This window comes from Canis lupus, chromosome 20 (assembly GCF_003254725.2).
Source record: "Canis lupus dingo isolate Sandy chromosome 20, ASM325472v2, whole genome shotgun sequence".
Lineage (NCBI taxonomy): Eukaryota > Metazoa > Chordata > Mammalia > Carnivora > Canidae > Canis > Canis lupus.
The window spans coordinates 42,310,384-42,328,920 of record NC_064262.1 but is presented as its reverse complement, the minus strand read 5'-3'; the positions used below and the strand labels follow the sequence as shown (position 1 = coordinate 42,328,920).

Sequence of the window (18,537 nt, the reverse complement as noted above, 5' to 3'; positions counted from 1 at the left end):
CATCTACGATGGAACACAGGGGTGGGACTCCCATGTAGCACATTTCAGGAGGCAGCCCTGTGCACACCCACACGGACACAGACTTACGTACTGCACCACAGAACACACACTAAGATTCACACTCAGACTCACAGAGAGGCAAGTGCAGAGTGCACACACACTCCTGTCTCCTGTGTATATGAGTGTTCTGGGACACAAGCACATGCTTATATACATGCAGGTCTCACCAGGCCCGGCCCAGCCCCAGAGCTATTCTGGGCCAGGCCTAGGGCCAACAAGGTCAGAGATGACCAGCTCCCAGCGGGCCCCAGGCACTGTGTCCCAGGCCTAAGGCAGCCCAGCACCCCCTTTCAGCCCAAGCTAAGTCCAAGATGTCCCGGATCCAGCCTAGCTGGGACTGGAAGGATACCCACTCCCCACGCTCTGCCACCCCAGAGCTGTGCCTTGAGCCCTGGGATTTCTGGCTCCAGGAGTGAACTGTCCACAGGTCCCCTTGGCCATTATCAATCAACTCTGCCCAGGGCTTCCAACCCAAAGGCCCAGGAAACTGGACTAGGTCCCTACAGGAAACCCACAAGAGCTAAAAATAGCACACAAAGGAAAGGACAAATAGGGTTCCACTGGCCAGCATTCAGGCCACCATGCATGGAGGGGACACTGTGGGAGTCTGGTCCGAGGGTCTAGAGCTCTGCCCCCCCCTCCAAATTTGATGGGCCCTACTGGTAGTAATGTGCAGGGGGATCTGGCACTTCATAAGAAATAGAGATATTACTGGACAGGGGGCAGAACCCTGGCTTGGGGGCCACACGCTGAGTCTGAGGGTCACTCCGTTCCTGTGTGATCTTACACAAGGCACAAGCCCTTTCTGGTCCTCAATTCCCCATAAGTGCACAGAGAGGAGGAAGAAGAGCCTTCAAAGATGGAGAAGGCATCAGCTTTCAGGATGTTTCTCTTACCATGGTGTTTCACACTTTGGAGAATTTGGAAAATGTAAATGTTTGAACAATAAGGCATTGAATGAAGTGCTACTGGTTTTTAATACAGCATAATATCACACTGCGTCTCCCCACAATGGCCACAACAGTCATAACAACTAGCATTTTCTGAAGGCTTGTGATGCGCAGGTGCCATGATACTGCAGTTATACCCACTTTCCAGATGAGGGATTGAAGCCCACCGAGGTCTCACAGATGTCAGTATGTTCGTGCCCCCAGAAGACTTCATTTTAAGCTTTAATAACTTCAGAAGCTATAGAGTATAAAGGCCACAGATCTATAAGAAACATAATACGAAATTTTCATACTTAAAGTTTCTTCACGCTCACTTAGTTTTGTGAATTTTGGATAATAACCTCAATCTTGCCAGGCAACTTTTGCCAGCTTTACAAGAGGCAAAAAAGGAAATTTAAGTAAACTCCCAAATTGCATTTCTTGTAAATCTGTAGCTTTATACTTCTGAGGTTATAAGTGCTTGAAACTGTCCTGTTTCAGGACAGCCTGTTCTTTTAATTTTAAGTCAGTTTGACTTCAAAGCCTGTCTAACAGTATTTGACAGTGCATTTGGGGCACGTGGGGATCTGAGATTCTGGTGCTGGGTAAAAGCTCTGGGTGAAAAAGTATAGGATGGGGGCACTTGGGTGGCTTAGTGGTTGAGCGTCTGCCTTTGGCTCAGGTCGTGATCCTAGGGTCCTGGGATGGAGTCTCGCATCGGGTTCCCCATGGGGAGCCTGTTTTTCCCTCTGCCTATGTCTCTGCCTCTCTCTCTGTGTCTCTCATGAATAAATACAATCTTTAAAAAAAAAAAAAAGGTATAGGGTAAATAGCATGCAGCAAGATCTCAACTATGTCCAAGAGCCTGCAGAGAAGTGCGGGGAGGCTGGCCACTGCATGATTTCCCTCTCAGGGAAAGTCAGCATGTGCTCAGCATTCCCATAAACCTTAGTTTAATATCACCCTCCCAACCGCCCCTTGATGAGAGTCTTGCTCTCTCCATTCCATAGATGAGGAATTCAAAGCAGACAGGTGTAATGGCTTGCCCAAGGCCACGGTCAGGCCCGCTAACCTCAGCCCGGTCCAGCCAAGGTCTCTCTGACCCTGTGTCCCAAGGGTGCTCTCCCTGGCTGGTCAGTGAGGCTTTCCTTAGCCTGGCCTACAACAGATGGCATGAGGAAGTGGGAACTTCAGCCAAGTGACTTGAGCTCTAGTAGAATTCCTGTTTGCCTGGCTAGGACAGGCCTGGGGAGGATGGGGTGACCGTGCTCACCCAGCCCCCAGACTTTACCACCCACTGTTGAGGATCCCTTGGCCCAGCTGTCCTTCACCAGTGGCTCTCCTGTTTTTCTGCCTGCCTTGTGATCGCCCAGCCCTGTCACCTGTGGGTGTCCACAGCTGGCCCTCTGCTCTCTGCTGTGGCTCACCCTGGTCCTTGCCCATCCCCTCCAGCCCCAGGCTCTGAATCTACAGGATCCCTAGTTCTGAGGGTGGGCCCAATGCCCAAACCCCCTCGGTCTGCTCCGCTGGTGTCCCTAGTGATGAAGAATGCAGGGCTCCAACACCTGGGCTGCTTGCTTCTCCAGCACTCAGCAGGCAGGAGATAAATAACAATGGAAGGAAGGAAAGAAGGAAGGAAGGGAGGGAGGAAAAGGGAGAGGAGGAAGGATGGACCAGAGGAGTCTCCCCACCCCAGATCTCCCTCCTCCTCCTCCTCTTCTTCCTCCAAAGCCCTCCTAGTCTCCACAGCTCCTCAGATACACCCTCCCTCCATCCCTGGGTTGTCAAGGCCCCTCCTGGAGTGAGGACCAGAGTACCTGTGGGCCAAGCTCTGTATGAGGTCAAGCTCAGACTGGAGTAAAAATTGGGGCTCAGACTAGGGCAGAGGCTCAGAGCCAGAGTCAGAAAATGGTCCTCCCGCCCTTCCAGGTGGAGCCTTGCCGGTCCCACGGGGCAGCAGATGCTGGCTTTTTCAGGAACCTTCCATAGCACCCGCAATTAGAGACTGGCCATACCAACCCCTGGTCCCCATCCCCCCCTCTAGCTCTGGTGTCCAGAGTGACCAGAGCCGTTTCTGGGCAGGAAGCCAGCCCAGAAAGCCCAGGACATCCCTGAGCGCCTGTCACTATGGCGACCTGCCTGCCAACCCCCCTCCCCCCACCTCCACCCCTCCTCCACCACCACCAGCCCGGGTCCAGTAGGGTTTTTCAAATTCAGAACGTCAGACTGGGAAGGGCCTCCTAGATCAGCAGATCCTAGCCCCTCCCCTTGCCCCAGATGGAGAAACTGAGGCCCGAGTGGGGCCGGGAAGGTGGGAACCGGCTGTTCGGGGACCTGCCCCCTGCGGGTCCTCCCTCCTCCCTCGCCCCGGCTCCCACCCCTCGCCCCCCCCCCGCCCCCGTCGGGTTAGGGGAGGGCGATCGGACTCCCCGGGAGGTGGGGGCGGCGGGAACCAGACACCGACGATGAATAAATGATGCCCGCTGGCGGCCTGCGCGGCTCTCCGGGCAGTCACCCCGGCAGCCGGCAGCCGCGCCCGGCGCTGGCGGGCCCCCACCTGCGGCCGCGAAGATGGCTGGGCAGCGGCGGGGCGCGGGGCCCCCCTGGGCGCTGGGCGGCGCGGCGCTGGGGCTCTGCCTCGCGGGGGTCGCCGCGCAGCTGGTGGAGGTGAGGCGGGCGGGGCGGGCGGGGCGGGGCGGGGCGGGGGGGCGCTGGGGGGCCGGGGCTTGGGGGACGCCCTTCGGCCCGGGGCTGGCGGTTGAGCGCTCCCGGCTGTGCGGACCCCCAATCTCAGGGTCCCTGGTCTGACGGGGGGCACGGCCCCTGATTTCAGGGACATCGATTCTGGGAGACTCACCCTGACCCCAAGGATTCCCAGTCCGACTGGGGGTACAGCTTTGCCGTCTTGCCTTAGGTCTAATGCGGGGGGAGCGAGGGAGGGGGCAGGAAGGCATAGTCCTTGGTGTCAGTGACCTCTAGTCTGATGGGGGACATCTAGTCCCTGGTATCAGGGTCCGCTGGAGGAAAAAGCTTCTGCCGCCAGAGATCCTGCGGGGTCCCCTGCCTAATGGGGGAGACGGAGCCTTGGGAATCTGGAGTGCCGGGGCAGGAAGATGAGACCCTTTATAGAGCAGCCGTGTGTTGAGTTCAACTCCCCGTAGAAGCACTTGGCCCTGGAGGGGAAGTGTGGGCAGGGCAGACCCCGGGGACTTGGGGGTCTTCCTTGGCCCTGGTGATGATGGAGAGCCAGCAAAGCTCTCTGAGCAAGGGGAGAGTTGTGGACGAGTCCTGGGGTGGAAGGAGGAGGATAAATTGGAAGAGGGCACGTAACTGGGGGAGCTGGGGGTGCTGCTCAGATAGCCCATCAAGAGAGGTGAGGAGGGTGGCTGGGGTGGTCGACCAGGGGCTTGGCTGGGGCCAGAAAGGGCTGGGAGGGGAAGAGTGGAGGCCATTGCAGCCTCCCTGGCCCTCCATAACTCATTCCTGCTGAGCCGCAAAGGGGACCCCAAGGGGCGGACCAGATCTGGAGCATGAGGCAGAGGGAGAAGGCCCAAAAGGCAGGGCCAGGGAGGAGCGGGGGGTCTGTGTGTGGGGGGGTGAGACCTGTGCAGGCAGGAGCAGAGAGAAGAGGGCAGAGAGACAAAAGAACAATAGACAGCTAGGCCCTCGGAGACAGGTGCCAGGGAACAGGTCGGGAGAGGGAGGACAGAGCCTTATCTTGAGGATCTCGGAGGACACAGCCCTGAACCTGAGGGTCCAAGGGACATGAAGACAGAGCCCTGAACCCCGATTCTAGCCTGTCCCTGCTGCTGACCAGGGGGTGTGATCACAAGGCTGGGCGGGAGTCAGATGTCAGCTCCAGTGGCCCTGTAAGGGGAGCCAGGCTGGCTGGAACCCCACGGAGTGTACCTGGGCCCCTTATTGGCTGCCCCAAGGCCTCAGGTGTAGAAATTGAGCTGGTCTGGGTGCGAAAGAAGGCTGAGGGTGGGGGTCATGTCAGTTCTGAGCCAAGGACTCTTTTCAGCCCCCAGGAGAACATCTCCTTGCTTATCGAGGGAAATTGCATTTGGAGTCCATCTGCCTGCCATCTGCCTACAGCCTGAGCAAGGGCCTGGCTGAGCCCAGGGGATCCAGGGAAGCACCAGAAAGAGAGGGAAGGGCTGGAGTCCACAGCACCACCCACCGCAGCCGGCATCATTTCTCCATCTGAGAGGCTGGGGCTCCCGAGCTTTGGAGTTCAGACCCCCAGCACTGCTGACCACAGAGATGCCCCACTGTTAACTGTTACCCTCTATCCAAGATCCCTATCAGGGTGAGATTGTAAGATCAATTGCATTCAGAACAGGGCTAGAACAAGAAGGTGTCAGAAGTGGGCTCTCAGCTGCCCAGGCTCAGAATCTGAGACCTCGGAGTCTTCCAGCCATACAGCCCAGCCGGACCAAACATCCTGAGCCTTAGGATCGGGGGCCCCACCACTGCCCAGATCCTGGCCCTGACTCTGCAGACTTAGGTCTGACCACACACGTACTCCAATCACAAGTGTGCTCTGTACACACAAATATGTGCCCAGCCCTACAGGTGTCCCAGCCCCACACACACATGTGTCCCAAACCCACAGATGTGCCTGACCCCACACACATGTTCCTCGACCCCACATACATGTGTCTGACCCTATCAAGGGGCATGTGTCAGGCCCCTGGGATGATGCTGAGGAGGGGTATCTCAATTTTCCCACTCTGATTGGGTAGAGAGAGCTTCCCAGAAAACCCTGGCACCACCCCACTCAAGTTACAGATGGAGACACTGAGACCTAGAAGAAAGAAGTCACCCATCCCAGTTTACCCTGGTTAAGAGAAAATACCCGGGGAATCGTGTTCGAATCCCAAGCGCACAGATTACCTGGGACGGGTTGCTGGTCCTCTCTGAGTGTCCCCAACACATGCTGCAGGGCGGTGTCCTTTCGATGAGGAAGCCCCTGACTTGTGGTAGGTGCCCAACCCATGCTCGTGGATCCGGAGAAAGACTGGGTAGGTGGTTGAGCTGTGCCTTGCCTTTCTTTCCCAGAAATCAGAAGAGACTCCAGGTCTGTCCTTATTCGGTTAATCAGGAGACAGTCAATTCCACGGATGCCCCGGGGTCCTCTCTCCCTCTGAGCGCTAACCTCCCCCACCGCATCCCTCAGCCAAACTTGGTGACAGAGATAGGGTCATGTCCCTCTCAGCCCTGCGCAGACCCACCAGGGCCATTTACCCTAGACTCCCAGGGCTAGGTGGCATCTCCCTGCCCAGGTGGGAGGTGGCAGGCTGTGTGTATAACTTTTGGCCTCTAGGTGCCGCTGTCGCATTGCAGACTAATTACCCAGTCCTGTCCTGGGAGGACTCTGGCCTAGCCTCTGGTCAGAAGAGGTGACTCTGGCAGGATGGGCAACAGTTGAGGTCACCGGGTGCGAGTCCTGGCCAGGCAGCAGAGCCACGGGCCCTGAGTCCGGCTCCACACACACACCCCACACACACGGAGGATGCTTGGGAGCAAAGTCCCCCAGGACAGCACAGGCGTCGCCTTGTCTCTGGCCTTGGTCCTGAGACCCCATCTGCCTGTGGGGCCCAGGACTGGAAGATGAGGAGAGACGAGCAGGCTGCCCAGCAGGGACTTAAACCTGAGTGGGACAAGCCATCCACCTTTGGCCCTCCAGGCCTTGGTGTCCCCAACTATCCCCAGGCACCCTTGTACCCCAGGTCCCTGGTTCCATGTTTCTGGGGCTCTGCTTTCTTCTTGTGGCTCTAAATTGGAACTTGCCAAGGTCCAGGGCGGTGGCCGTGAATGTCTACGACACTTGATTCTAGGAGATTCTGGAACACTTGGGCTGAGTCCTCCCTCAAACCTGGGCCTCTCTCTGCCCAGCCCCAGCCCCTGGCTGCTGCCTGGCTCACTTCCCTCTCTCCCAACCTGCAGCCCAGCACGGCCCCGCCCAAGCCCAAGCCGCCCCCGCTGACCAAGGAGACGGTGGTGTTCTGGGACATGCGCCTCTGGCACGTGGTGGGCATCTTCTCGCTCTTCGTGCTGTCCATCAGTGAGTAGCTGCTCCCTTCCCTCCCCCCACACCCGGCAGGAGCACAGCAACACCCTGCACCACCCCCCTACCCCCCCAAACCACCCCCAGGGGCTCAGAACAGCAATTCCGGGCATTGCAAGCAGGCCAGTCGCCCGCAGGAGGCCTGCTGTGGTTTCTGGCACCTCCTGATCTACACAAAGTTCCTGTGGAGGGCTGACAGGCTGGTGGTGACCTGAAGTATTCAGCCCAACTGGGACACAGCCACATGGCAATTACGGTAATTACAGGGGACTCCACTGAACCAGGATGAGGACGTGTCATTTTTCCCTATCGCTGGCCTCCTGATGCTTTTCCTGCAGCTTGGCCAGCTTAAAGGGCCCACACCCAGAGGCCCCAGCAAGGCCATCCTTGGCCACAGCTCAGCGTAGAGGCTCCCCAGACGCCCGGCAGATGTGGCTCCCAGGCTGCAAACTGTGCCTTGTCAAATCCCGTTCCCCTGGAATGACTCACACCCACCTCGATTAAAAGCAGGAGCCCCCTTCCTCTCCTGGGACTGGGTGTTGCTTGATGCAAACTCACAACAGAAATGGGCCTGGCGTGCTCTCTTCAGCCCTTCCAGAGTAAGGGAGTTGGGGAAAGGGGGCAGAGAGATGCCGGTGGATGGGGGAGGCCGCCAGGGTACAACGTAGAGTCTGGTGCAAGCTCTCACCCACCAAAGGATCGGGGCAGAGGCAGGCAAGGCAGCAAAGAAAACCCACTCCCCTGCACAGGCTTCACAGAGCTAAGGGTCCTCTTAGCTGCAGCTCGTCGGGAGGTCTTGTGCAGTTTTGCCAGGTAGGCAGCTGGAGAAGCATTCCAGGCAGAGGGGATGGTGTAGGCAGAGGTAGGAGGCAACGGCTTCCACGCAAGGTCTCCAGGAACCCCTACAGGACTCTCACGGAGTGCATCCCAGGTCAGGGGAGCCAAAATGGCATTTAAGTGCTAGCTGGAGCTGTCCCAGGATGAGGTCCCCTGGAGGGCAGTGCCCCAGCAGAGGGCCCACCCAGATGTAAGGACTCCAAGGGAGACAAGGACATCTGATTTACATGTGCTTCTCCTGGCACCAGAAAGGCCCTTGTTGTGGGAAAATACGCACATCCCACCATCACCGTATCTTCATGGCTGGGGTAGGAGCAGGATCTGAGCAAGAGGCTGCATTTCATTCCTAGCCAGGACAAGAACCCATCAGGCTTCTCAGTGGAGGCCCTATAGCCAGCTGGTCGTGCCTGCCGCCCCACTCCAGGTGTCCAGAGAGGAAACCATGCCCTCCACCTCCCATCCCGTCACCAAAAGGCAGGGTTCAGGGAAGCATCTGCCTATAAGGAACAGAGTAGGGTGCAGGGCCAGGAAGCCTCTCTGGGGAACTCCAGGGAGCAGGAGTGAGGGCACGGAGGGGCCTCTAAACACAGAATGGCCTCTGCAGGCTCTGCTCAGCCCCGGATGGTGGAGGTGCCCAGGGCCACACAAAGTTAGCTTGGACCCAAAGAGGAGTTTGAACATGAAGAAAAAGACCAGCTCGCACTCCTCAATTCGATTCCCTACTAAAGACTGAGAGTCCCAAAGCCCTCTGTGCAGCTGGTCGCCACTCGCTGCCTTCCGTGCAGAGCCCTAGGGAGTAGGGACGGTACAGCCCCACGTCCTGGGGAGGAAGCCTCTTTCCTGCTTCCCAGTGTGCCTGGGCCAAGGTGGTGCCACTGTCAGTGGCGTATCACCCCAGGACCTTGTGTGGAGGGTCTGGGGGTTCGAAGGGGGTGCCTCTAGAGGTCCCTCCAGCCTGGGGACTCACATTCCAGCTCCCTGTCCGGGCCCTGGAACTCCATCCAAGACACATCGTTTTTGTTTTTGTTTTTTCTTCCTTCTTTGAAGAGAAGTGACCAGCCAGGCTGGGTGGGGCAGGCCTGGAGTGAGGGGCGGTGTCTGAACCCTGCTCCTAGGTGCCAATAGCTGAGCTCCCTTCGAAGCCCCGCCGGCCTCGGCCTCGCAGTGCCTGGGACCAGCCTTTGTGGAGAGCCTGAGTAAGCACGGCGCGGCGCGAGGACGTGCCTGGCGGGTGGCTGGGAGAGGCGGCCCAAGCCAGCAGGGTCGGGGCCACAGACCTACACACAGGGGCCTGAGGAGGCCAGAACCCGGCTCTTTGAAGAACAGCTCGTCATTTACCCCTCACAGCAGTGCAGAGTCAGACCTACCCCTGGGATCTCGTGCAGCCCCCCAGAGGTCCTGGATGCTGTCAGCCACTCCCACCCATCCCTTGGGGAGTCCCATTCCATCCTCAGGAGCAAAGGCTTTGAGATCGTCTTATGTATTCATGCATTCATACATTCTTTTTTTTTTTTCATTCTGTGAATCTGGGCAAGACTTAGTGCGGCCACAAGATTTGGCTGAAGGGGTTACACAAACTGACCCCAAAGAGTGCTCCAGCCCCGGCTACACTGGCCTGATCCATCTTCCCTAAAATAGGCCTGGCTTGTCCTGTTTGGCCCTCATGCCCCCAGAAGTCTGCCAGGAAGTTATGTCTTGTCATCTGATTTATAATAGGAAGCAGCCCCGTCCCCTCCCCTGAGGCTGGGGCCAAGGTGGTCAGACTGTGGGGCCTTAGAAAAATAAACTCAGTCCAGCCGGGTCCTGGCAGCCCTGTCCTACCCTGCCTGTCACTAGACAGGGCAGCTCCGTTCTCTGGCCCAGCTCGCGTGGGCACAGCTGCCCTCAGCCGGAAAACCGCCCTGGAATAACTGTCTGAGGTGAACGCCCCAGGGCAGGGTCTGTGCCCGCTGGTGGGCTCTCGCAGCCAGGAGAAGCCCAGGCTTGTCCTCAGGGAGGATGAGGAGGACACTGGCATGTCCTCCACTGTCTGAGCTCCTCTCAGGAGCTTGGGGAGGAAGAAGGAGGAAGCTCCAGGAGCCCTGGGTGGGAACACAGGACAGCCTTGGGGCGGCTGGAGCTTGAGTCACTGTCACTGTCACCGTCACCATGCAGGCCTCTGCCCTGCCCTCCAGGGGCCTCGGTCTAGCCAGAAAGCCAGACCAATGACATGACCTGGTGGCCTGTGCAGAATGAAAGTGTGAGACCCCTTGGTCAGAAACCGTTAGGAACAGTGACAGCAGAGCATTAAGCCAAGTGCAAGGCCCTTCTGAGAGTGGCCCCTGGTGCGACTGCCTGAGGTCGGCCCGGCTTAGGAGAGAGGGCTCGGAAATCCCAGAGCCCACAGGGGTCTTGAGCCTTCAGCCAGCATCTCCTGGGTGAGGCACCCGTGGGTAGGTGAGGACAGGTCTGAGATCTGGGTCCCATCCCTGGGGTGGGTGTCTGAGCTCCAGCCTCGGCCAAGCCCACCCCGTCCCCCCTACAGTTATCACCCTGTGCTGTGTCTTCAACTGCCGCGTGCCACGGACCCGGAAGGAGATTGAAGCCCGGTACCTGCAGCGGAAGGCCGCCAAGATGTACACGGACAAGCTGGAGACGGTGCCACCCCTCAACGAGCTCACAGAGATCCCCGGAGGTGAGTGAACCAGGAGCCCCAGCACCCCTCGCACCCCCTGCCACCACCTGTCTCAGCTGGGCCAGCCAGTTAGCTCCTCAGTTCCGCTGACCAAGGGTGGCCCTGCGCCTCCCCTCTGCCTGCATTAAATTCAGGATGGGGAGTCAGCCCTGTCCCTGGAGACCAGAGCCCAGAAATGGGCCCCAGTGTGAGGCAGGTAATGCAAGGAGCTCTTCTGCAGGTAGGAGAGGCTTGGAAGGAAGCAACGAAGGGCTGGAGGCGGGAGGATCTGATCTGGGCCCTAGGACCCTGCCTCACCCCTACTACCCACCTCTCCTTTACCCTACAGAGGATAAAAAGAAGAAAAAGAAGGACAGTGTGGATACAGTGGCCATCAAGGTAGAGGAGGGTGAGAAGAATGAGGCCAAGAAGAAGAAAGGGGAGAAATGAGGAGGACTTCTTAGAGGTGGCAACTGGAGCTGGCTGGCCCTGGTGCTCAAGTCCTGGCAGGGGTCCAGGCATCTTGGACTCCAAGGTCATCCATGGACCACAGAGGTTACAGAACACCCTCTTCTTGGCTCCGAGGAGGCTGCTGCAGCCCCATCCGTATGGCCCATCAGGGGCAGGGACAGGACTGCACCTGGTGTCCTGCCTTCAAGCCTGGACTCCGCTCCTTTCGCCTCAGCCACATGGCCGCTCAGCAAAGGTGGTCTTGGGCCACTGCTCCCCCTGCAGATCCAGAGTGGCTTCACATCCACCCAGACGCGCCTCTGTCCCTTCTGCGGGGAACAGCAGTGGCTCTACGGGGGTGATGGGAAATGGGCTCTCTTGGGAGGAGATGGCTGAACTGGATGGGCTAGAGTGTGAGGCCACACCCGGGCTGGCCGTGAGGAAGCTGTGGCTAGGGGAAGCTGTGGCAGCACGAGGCTCTCCGACTTCTCTAGATAGCAGCCCTAGTGGCCAGGGAACCACTCCAGGCCCAGCAGGGGTCCTGGCCGGGGCAGTGACTAGAGCTGCCCAGAGGCAGGGGAACTTCAGCCCAGCAGATACCATGTGCCCATGTACCATGGGCAGCTGCACTGCACTGGCGCTGAGGTTGTCTGTAGGCCAAGCGTGAGGCCTGGGGGTTCAGGGCTGGGGCTGTAGGGGATCAGTCAGGGATGCAGAAGGCTGAGGCCAACGGGCCAAAGGGAGAAGGGAAGAAGGCTGGTAGCTGGGTCCCATCTTGGGGGACCAGGGAATCCTGAAGAAGCCAAGGGAAGCACTGATCTGTGCCAGAGGTCCCTTTGAGGTGGTGGGGGTTGTCGGGGCCCTAGGGGACCACCGCAGAGGGCAGTCAGGGGCTGAGGCAGCAACCAGCCTTCTGCCTGTTAAGCAGAACAGCACACAGCTTCCTCTTCTACTGTCTCAACTACAGCGCCTCAGAGAATCACTACTGACCAGAGGGTAAAGGCCCAACCACCACCCAAAGACTGAATCTTCGGGGAGGGGCCATGCAGAGGGATTTCAAGATAGTACTCAGATCTGGGCCTGGAAACTAAGGAGACACCAGAGTTTCCTGAGCCCGGGTGGGGGCGGGGGGAGCTGCTGGAAAATCTCACGCTGCCTCTGCCTTGGCAGCCTGCAGAGATTTGTATAAATAAAGCTGAGTGCCTTCTCGTACCTGAGTGACCTGAGATGACCCTGTGGGATGCCCTGTCCCCAGATCATACGTGTGGAGGGTGACACAGCAGTGAGAGGTGGCACAGGCCAAGCTGCAGCTCCCCCCAATTCCGACTTTTCTCCCAGCCTGAATTAGGATGAGCCAGAGGGAGAAGTGGTGGCCAAGGGGCAGAGGGGCAGCTGCAGCCAGCTTGGGTGTGGAGACCAGGGGAGGAAGCCACCCTCTCTCTACTCCTGGCCCCACCACGCCACTTTGCCTTCCATGGTCTGAGCACACTGCTGGGGACTCAAGAGGAGTCAAATCTGGATCCCGACCTGGAGCTGGATCACTATTCTACAAAGAGAGGGATCCAGGCAGACATTGGCCATGGAGCAGGTGAGGGGCCAGAGAAATTGCAGAGGCCCTGCTGTGGGCTCTGAGCGCTCACACTGCCAGGAAGGAGCCCTGACTCAGCCCTCACAGTCCAGCTTGTGGGCTTCTTGTGCAGAAAGTTCAGGTCGTGGCAAAAGTCACACTACTCATACAGGCCGGAGCCCTCCTGTGTGGCTCTGGCAGCAGAAGCCCAGAGGGGCAGAGGCCACTGGAAGTCACACTGAGAAGCAGCTGGTAAAGCCTGGGGGGAGTCTCGGCCTGGGCTGCATCTGCCCTGCCAGCTGCTCACTAGCCTCTGACCTGTGGCCTCTACTAGTCTTCTAGGGACAGGCTCCGCTGCTGATGGATGATGTCTGATGCCAGTGGGCACCTGCCCCAGGCTCTAGGCAGGCGGAAGGTCAAAGTTCACTACAGTGCTTCGGGGCAATGACAGGGTGGTTCCAGCTCCTGGCCAGGGGACAGACCAACATGGAGGAGAGCCTGATTCCCACTAAAGTATCACAGAAAACACACTCACCTCCCTGGCCTCACTGTCCTGGCAGCTCAGCTTCAGCCTGGATGCTACGTTCTAGACCCCAGGATCATCCCTATAGACTGCAGGTGGAGGTGGACTGGAGGCTCTGCACTTTCCAGTAGAGATGATCTGGAGTCCCCCCTTGCACCCCCATCTGGCTCGCTCATCACCTCCAGCTCAAGCAGGCCCAGGAAGGAAGCAGCTGGGGAAGAGAAGCGTTTAATGAAGCACTTCACATCTGCCCTGCCCTGTGGGGCCAGGGGAGCAACACCTGCAGGATCCTGAGCACAGAGGGTGAGGACAGCAACCCCAGGGACACCATGAGGGTGTCAGAGGGCCGAGAGCAGGCCAAGGGGCAGTGATAGCACCAGGAGCAGGGCCCTGGATGGGGCGGGAAGGTCCTGCCCACTGACACGTTCCCAGATCCAGCGCTGGTAGGAGGTGACCTGCAGGTAGATGGGTGGGGCCTCACTCTTCGAGCAGCCAGGGCCCCAGCTCACCAGGCCCACCAGGTACCACATGGTGTCCACAGAACAGGCCAAGGGCTCACCACTTATCTCCTGTGGGGAGAGGCGGGAAACAAGGAGGATCAGGGGGGCTAGGTGTGGCCAGAGGGAGATACGCCCCAGCTCTAGGACAAGCACAGTGACCTCACACCACATCTCTCCCACAGCCCCCACCCCACCCACCCAGGGGGTCACATAGCTGACAGGTGCCCTAGAGGTCCAGACCCAGGAGACCTCCCTCAGAGGGGTTCTCCATCCCACTTCTTCCTCCTCTCCAACCTTCATCTCCCATCTCTCCCTCTGGTCTCCCATCCCTCCCCTTTGAGCCTGGCCACCCTGCACCCCGACACCACTCCTGGCCAGGGCCCCTGGAGGTGAGAGGGCAAGGAGAGAGGTGCTCACGTAGCAAAACTGCTCCCTGTCAAAGTCCTCTGCACAGACCATCTTGGAGTCCACGATCCGAACCATTTTGGGGACTTTGGAGATCTTGTGGTATATCTTGTCACACGCCTTGCTGTTCAGGATGGTGACCCCCTTCTCCTGAATGGTCTGGAACTGGGGCCATATGCCTGTGGGACAGGCCCTCACAGTTCAGGCTTGGCGCCTATCGCTGCCGCCCGCTGCTACCCGCCTGGTGGCTGTCCTCTGCCCCGGGCCCACTCCTCCAGCCTCTGATGAGCCGCTCCTAGAGATTTTGAAGTAGGATGCCCAGCCTGACCTCAGCCCTATAGAGACCCATCCACAGGGTCTGTTCCTACTTTAGAGGCTTGCCTTCTGTCTCCATCTCGAAGGCCTGCCCAGCCCCTCACAGGTCCAAATCCCTCCTTTACTCAAGTCTTCCCCAAAGGCCTCTTCCACCCTAGCTAGCCTGGACCCCCCTCTCTGGGCCCCAGGAACTGTGTCCTCCCCTCCCTCCCTCCCTTGTCCTGTCTCCTCCTCCCTCTCACCAGTATGACTCTGTCTCTAGCCAGAGCCCCTCGGGGACAGACAGACTTCCAACCATCCTCAGCCATTCCCCAGATAGGCTATGGCAGGAGAGACAGCCAACCTCACCCCGAAGCTGGAGCCACCAATTTTTTAGGCAAGCTGGCTCCCTGAAGCCATAGGGAAGAGCACCTCTCTTATGAAAAACAGGGGCTCCCTGAATGCACTGGGCATTCCTAACACTCATAAGGAAATGCCCCCTGGATGGGCCGGACGATACTCCCACTCTCTGGGCCTTGCTCCATCCCTTGTGATGATAAAGGGATCAAGTGAGGTCCACTGGGGGCAGAGGGAAGCCACGTGTGGACTCAGTGACTTTCAAACTCTAAGGGTGCACATTGCCCCTAGCCAACCATGTGGGATCTTTGGGGGAACTTTTTACAGCTCCTCTCACTTCCAGATGTTCTGCTTCAAGTCCTGGACGTCCTGGGATTGCACACAGACAGTGAGTTATTACTCTGTGCCCCTCTGCCTTCCAGGAAGTCCTGGCCTGGGGCTGAGGGTTCATGGGCAATCTGGAACACCTAAGGCCTGAATGGCCATGATGCACTCACTGCCAAGACCCCTAAGGGGAAGATGAGGAGACTGCGACAGGAAGGTGTCTCAGAAACATCTGTCCATGGGAGAACCCAGCCTGCACCTGGGTCCTCTCTCACCCCACCTCCCCATCCAGTCTGGGGAAGCCTGGACTCACCGTTAACCCTGGGGAGTCCCCAGCCTGTCACAGTGCAGAAGGAGCCGTCCTTCACCTCAAAGTCCAAGCCAGGCAGGCAGATGGGCCAGACGTACTTGTTGTACGTGACTGCCCATGCGAGCTTGAGGAGGCCAATGTCGTTGGCCCGGCCCACCCAGGACCAGTACTGATGGGACCGGTACTCTTTGTTTAAGATGACCTGGTATACCGGGATGTCAGATGTCGTCTGAGACACCTCATCAATCCTTGGACTCCCCACCCGCACTGAATAGGTAAAATCATGCCTAGGGGAAACACGAGGGGGGTCTGTCATCAGCTCCAGGCACCGCACCCCATGCCTCCACTCCATTGTCACACTCGGAGCAAATACAGGCAGACCACCCACCTGCTTCAAGCCCCCTAACCCCCAGCCCTCTCACAACAGATGTGAACAGGGCCCTGCTCACACACTATGTGGCCCAGCCTCTACAGCAACCCTGTACTTCATGGAGATGAAAACTGAGGCTCAGAGAAGCCTAGCAATCAGCTCCAAGGCTACACAGCCAGCAAGTGGCAGAGCTGGGACATGGATCCAGTGTTCTCTGGTTCCAAACTCTGGACTCTGTCTGGCACCCCGAGCTGCGCCCTGGAAGTGACAGAGGCCTGGCACCATCAATCAGCCCTCCAGCCTCCTTTCCCAATATGGCCCTCAAGTGTCCAGGTCGGCGCTTAGACTTGGAGCAGGCTCTTCCAGGCAGCACAGATGTTGCCCTCAGGCCGCTGCTCTGGCTCCCAAAGATGGGCATGCCCTCTCTCGGCCCCACATTGCCTAGACTCCCCTGTGAACACCTGTCTTCTCATCTGCCTTCCCCAGCAACCCAAGAGGAGTTATGTGTCCCCTCTCTGCCCCCAGGGCCCAGGCCAGGGCCCGGCTTCAAGGGAGTGTCAAAGGCTATGGGTCACGCGGAGGCAGGAATGAGTAACAGAAGCAAAGGGTGTGGAATGAAAGAATTAGGACCTCCTTTCTGGCTAGCAACAGAAAGGAGGCCCTGGCCAGGGGCTTCCAAGCCCCCGTCGCTTATCTGTGGCATGACTGTGAAGGATTGGGGAGCCAGGTGAGGGGAGCAGCACACCCCCCCCCCCACCCATCCTCGGACAAGGAATCTTTGGGACTCAGCCTCCCCTTGCTGAGAGCAGGAGTGAGGCGGGGGCCAGGATCTCGGGGAAGTGCAGAGGGCACAGCAGCTGCTGAAGGACCTGCGACCTTTCCACCCACCCACCTAGGCCCCGACTCACTGGATCAGGCAGTGGGCCACAGTCAGCACCCACTGAGAGGCAATGAGGGTCCCTGCGCAGATATGTGTGCCATTGGCCTGCACACTGACCATCCATGGCCACCGCCGAGCCATGGACTCCGGGTCCCTGAGGGTGGGGTCCTGCTCCTGGGAGGAGCCACAGGCTGAGGAGGAAGGTGAGAGCTTGATGCAGCATGGGACCCCGCAGCCCCATCCCAAGGCACCATCCCTTGCCTCCCCTCAGCCCCACCTCCTGCCTCTCCAGCTGTGGGCCACACTCAGGCAGTGATTCTCTTTTCCCACTGGATTTCTCTTTTTCCACATGAGGACTGCAGTCTGCAGCCTCCAAAGGGCCTCAGTGTCCCCCAGGGAGCACTCTCTCTGCTCCCAAAGCATGAGCCCCAGAGGTTTCCAGTCACCAGCCTGGTGCAGCCTTGGCCCCGCGAGCTCTGGCCAGATCCTTCAGAAACTCATCCCCGTTTCCATCTGGCCCTTTCTACTTCGGCCCAGGCAGTCCCCTCTGCCTCCTCTGGGAGCCCTCCTGTGATTCACTGACACGACCCAAAAGGAGAGTGGGCCAGGGGCATGAACAGACACACCCCCAGGACGACACCCCCGCCGCGCCAACACAGAAGCTGGTCCTCCGGGAAGTGTAGACTTGCAGCACACTGAGGCTCTGCTCCACACCACCTGCCAGGCAAAATTCACCCACCCGACACCAAGTGTTGGTGAGGGTTACCGCTCCAGCTTGCTCACTGCTGGTTTGGGTGGGGGGGATGTTGGTGGGTACAGCCACTCTGGAAAAGTTCTCACCCTGAAGATGCACGCATCCAATCTCACAGGAGCCCAGCCCTGGTGTTTTCTGGGCAGTTAGTGGGTTGTGAGATCAGCGTGCATGGGCTGGCACCCGTGTGTGTCCAGCCTAACAGAGGGGGACGTCTGCACGCGCTAGGTCAGGGGCTCGGAGTTCCAGGATAGGAAGTAATTCTGTGGATCCTCGCTCAACATGCTGGAAAAGCCACTGCTGGAAAGACGGTGGCCTATGGGTGCGACCCCCAGAGCCACGGGAAGGCTTCCAGGAAGCTGTGCGGAGATCCCCTAAATCCCTGGCTGGGAGCCTCCTGGGTCGGCTGAGGGAGGCGGAAACACGCAGCCCACCCCAGGCCCCTCGGACTCCCGTTGCTTCCGACCTCACCAGGCGGGCCCTCACCAGGCGGGCCCTCACCAGGCGGGCCCACAGGAGATGCTCCGTAAAAACCTTTGCAAAAGGGACTCTCTTCTCCCTCCTGCCTGCCCCTTCCTCCGCCCCGCACCCTCCTCCCCGGCGAGGCCACGGTACTCACTGGGGAATACCTCTTCAGTAACAGTCGCGGTCGGGGCCGGGGAGGCCGGGGAGGCCGGGGAGGTCGGGGAGGCCGGGGAGGCCGGGGAGGCCGGCGAGGCCGGGGAGGTCGGCGAGGCCGGGGAGGTCGGCGAGGCCGGCGAGGCCCGGGAGGTCGAGAGCTGCGGCGGGTCCGGGTCGGTGGGGGCCTGGCGGGGGAGGCGAGGCCCGCCTGAGGGGCAGGTGGCCCCGGGGTCACAGGGGACGCCAGGGTCGTCGGAAGCGGGCTCGGGCGGTGTCCCTGGCGCCGGGCCAGCCACGCAGCCTGCGGAAGGACGCACAGCGGAGTCGGACGAGGCCGGGACGGGTCAGTGGAGGCCCCGGGGGACTGCGGGCGGGGAGGGGCGGGGGAGGGGGGCTCACCCGCGGGCCTCGGCGGCAGCGGTGGCGGCAGCAGCACAGCAGCAGCAGCAGCAGCAGCGGAAGGGCGGACGCCCCGGGGCCCTGGCGGCCCTGCCCGCGGGCGCGCGTCCTGCACGCAGGCTCCATCCGGGGGTGGGGGTGGCAGCGAGCGCGCGGGGAGCTCCTCTCGCGACGGCGCCCCCTTCTGCCGCCCGCGCCGGCGTCCGCTGTGCGGGGACGAGCGCGCTCCTGCCC

General features: G+C 59.6%; 2 protein-coding genes and 1 long non-coding RNA gene across 8 annotated transcripts; 1 reads left to right on the top strand and 2 right to left on the bottom strand.

Moving 5' to 3' along the window:
• Positions 1 to 1,018: 1,018 nt before the first annotated feature.
• Positions 1,019 to 3,101, bottom strand: LOC112666958 (uncharacterized). The gene is made up of 2 exons (XR_003140994.1): positions 2,807 to 3,101; positions 1,019 to 1,272 (listed from the first exon to the last, which is right to left on the bottom strand). It is a non-coding gene; the product is annotated as an uncharacterized LOC112666958 (long non-coding RNA).
• Positions 3,102 to 3,167: 66 nt separating this feature from the next.
• Positions 3,168 to 12,214, top strand: TMIE (transmembrane inner ear). 6 transcript variants are annotated; one of them, XM_049097941.1, is made up of 5 exons: positions 3,285 to 3,300; positions 5,088 to 5,301; positions 6,942 to 7,059; positions 10,424 to 10,573; positions 10,902 to 12,214. In XM_049097941.1, the coding sequence occupies exons 3-5, from the start codon at positions 7,008 to 7,010 to the stop codon at positions 11,000 to 11,002; spliced, it is 303 nt and encodes a 100-aa protein (XP_048953898.1). In that variant the 5' UTR covers positions 3,285 to 3,300; positions 5,088 to 5,301; positions 6,942 to 7,007; the 3' UTR covers positions 11,003 to 12,214. The 6 variants fall into 6 exon arrangements, with proteins under 6 accessions (XP_035559519.2, XP_048953898.1, XP_025314076.3 ...); XM_035703625.2 differs by lacking the exon at positions 3,285 to 3,300 and adding an exon at positions 3,719 to 3,878 and having other exon boundaries at positions 5,014 to 5,301; XM_035703626.2 differs by lacking the exon at positions 5,088 to 5,301 and having other exon boundaries at positions 3,168 to 3,300.
• Positions 12,215 to 13,304: 1,090 nt separating this feature from the next.
• LOC112666838 (probable threonine protease PRSS50) lies at positions 13,305 to 18,532 on the bottom strand (the record flags this gene model as incomplete). Its single annotated transcript, XM_049098210.1, has 6 exons — positions 13,305 to 13,661; positions 14,010 to 14,176; positions 15,286 to 15,569; positions 16,561 to 16,723; positions 17,903 to 18,205; positions 18,304 to 18,532. Coding segments are annotated over 6 exons (1,377 nt in total), but the record flags the coding sequence as incomplete, so codon positions are not given.
• Positions 18,533 to 18,537: the final 5 nt, after the last annotated feature.

Coding starts and splice junctions, on each gene's coding strand:
- TMIE (XM_025458291.3), top strand. CDS start 3,561: ATGGCTGGGCAGCGGCGGGGCGCGGGGCCCCCCTGGGCGCTGGGCGGC. Junction 3,657..6,941: donor TCGCCGCGCAGCTGGTGGAG/GTGAGGCGGGCG, acceptor CCCAACCTGCAG/CCCAGCACGGCCCCGCCCAA. Junction 7,060..10,423: donor GCTCTTCGTGCTGTCCATCA/GTGAGTAGCTGC, acceptor TCCCCCCTACAG/TTATCACCCTGTGCTGTGTC.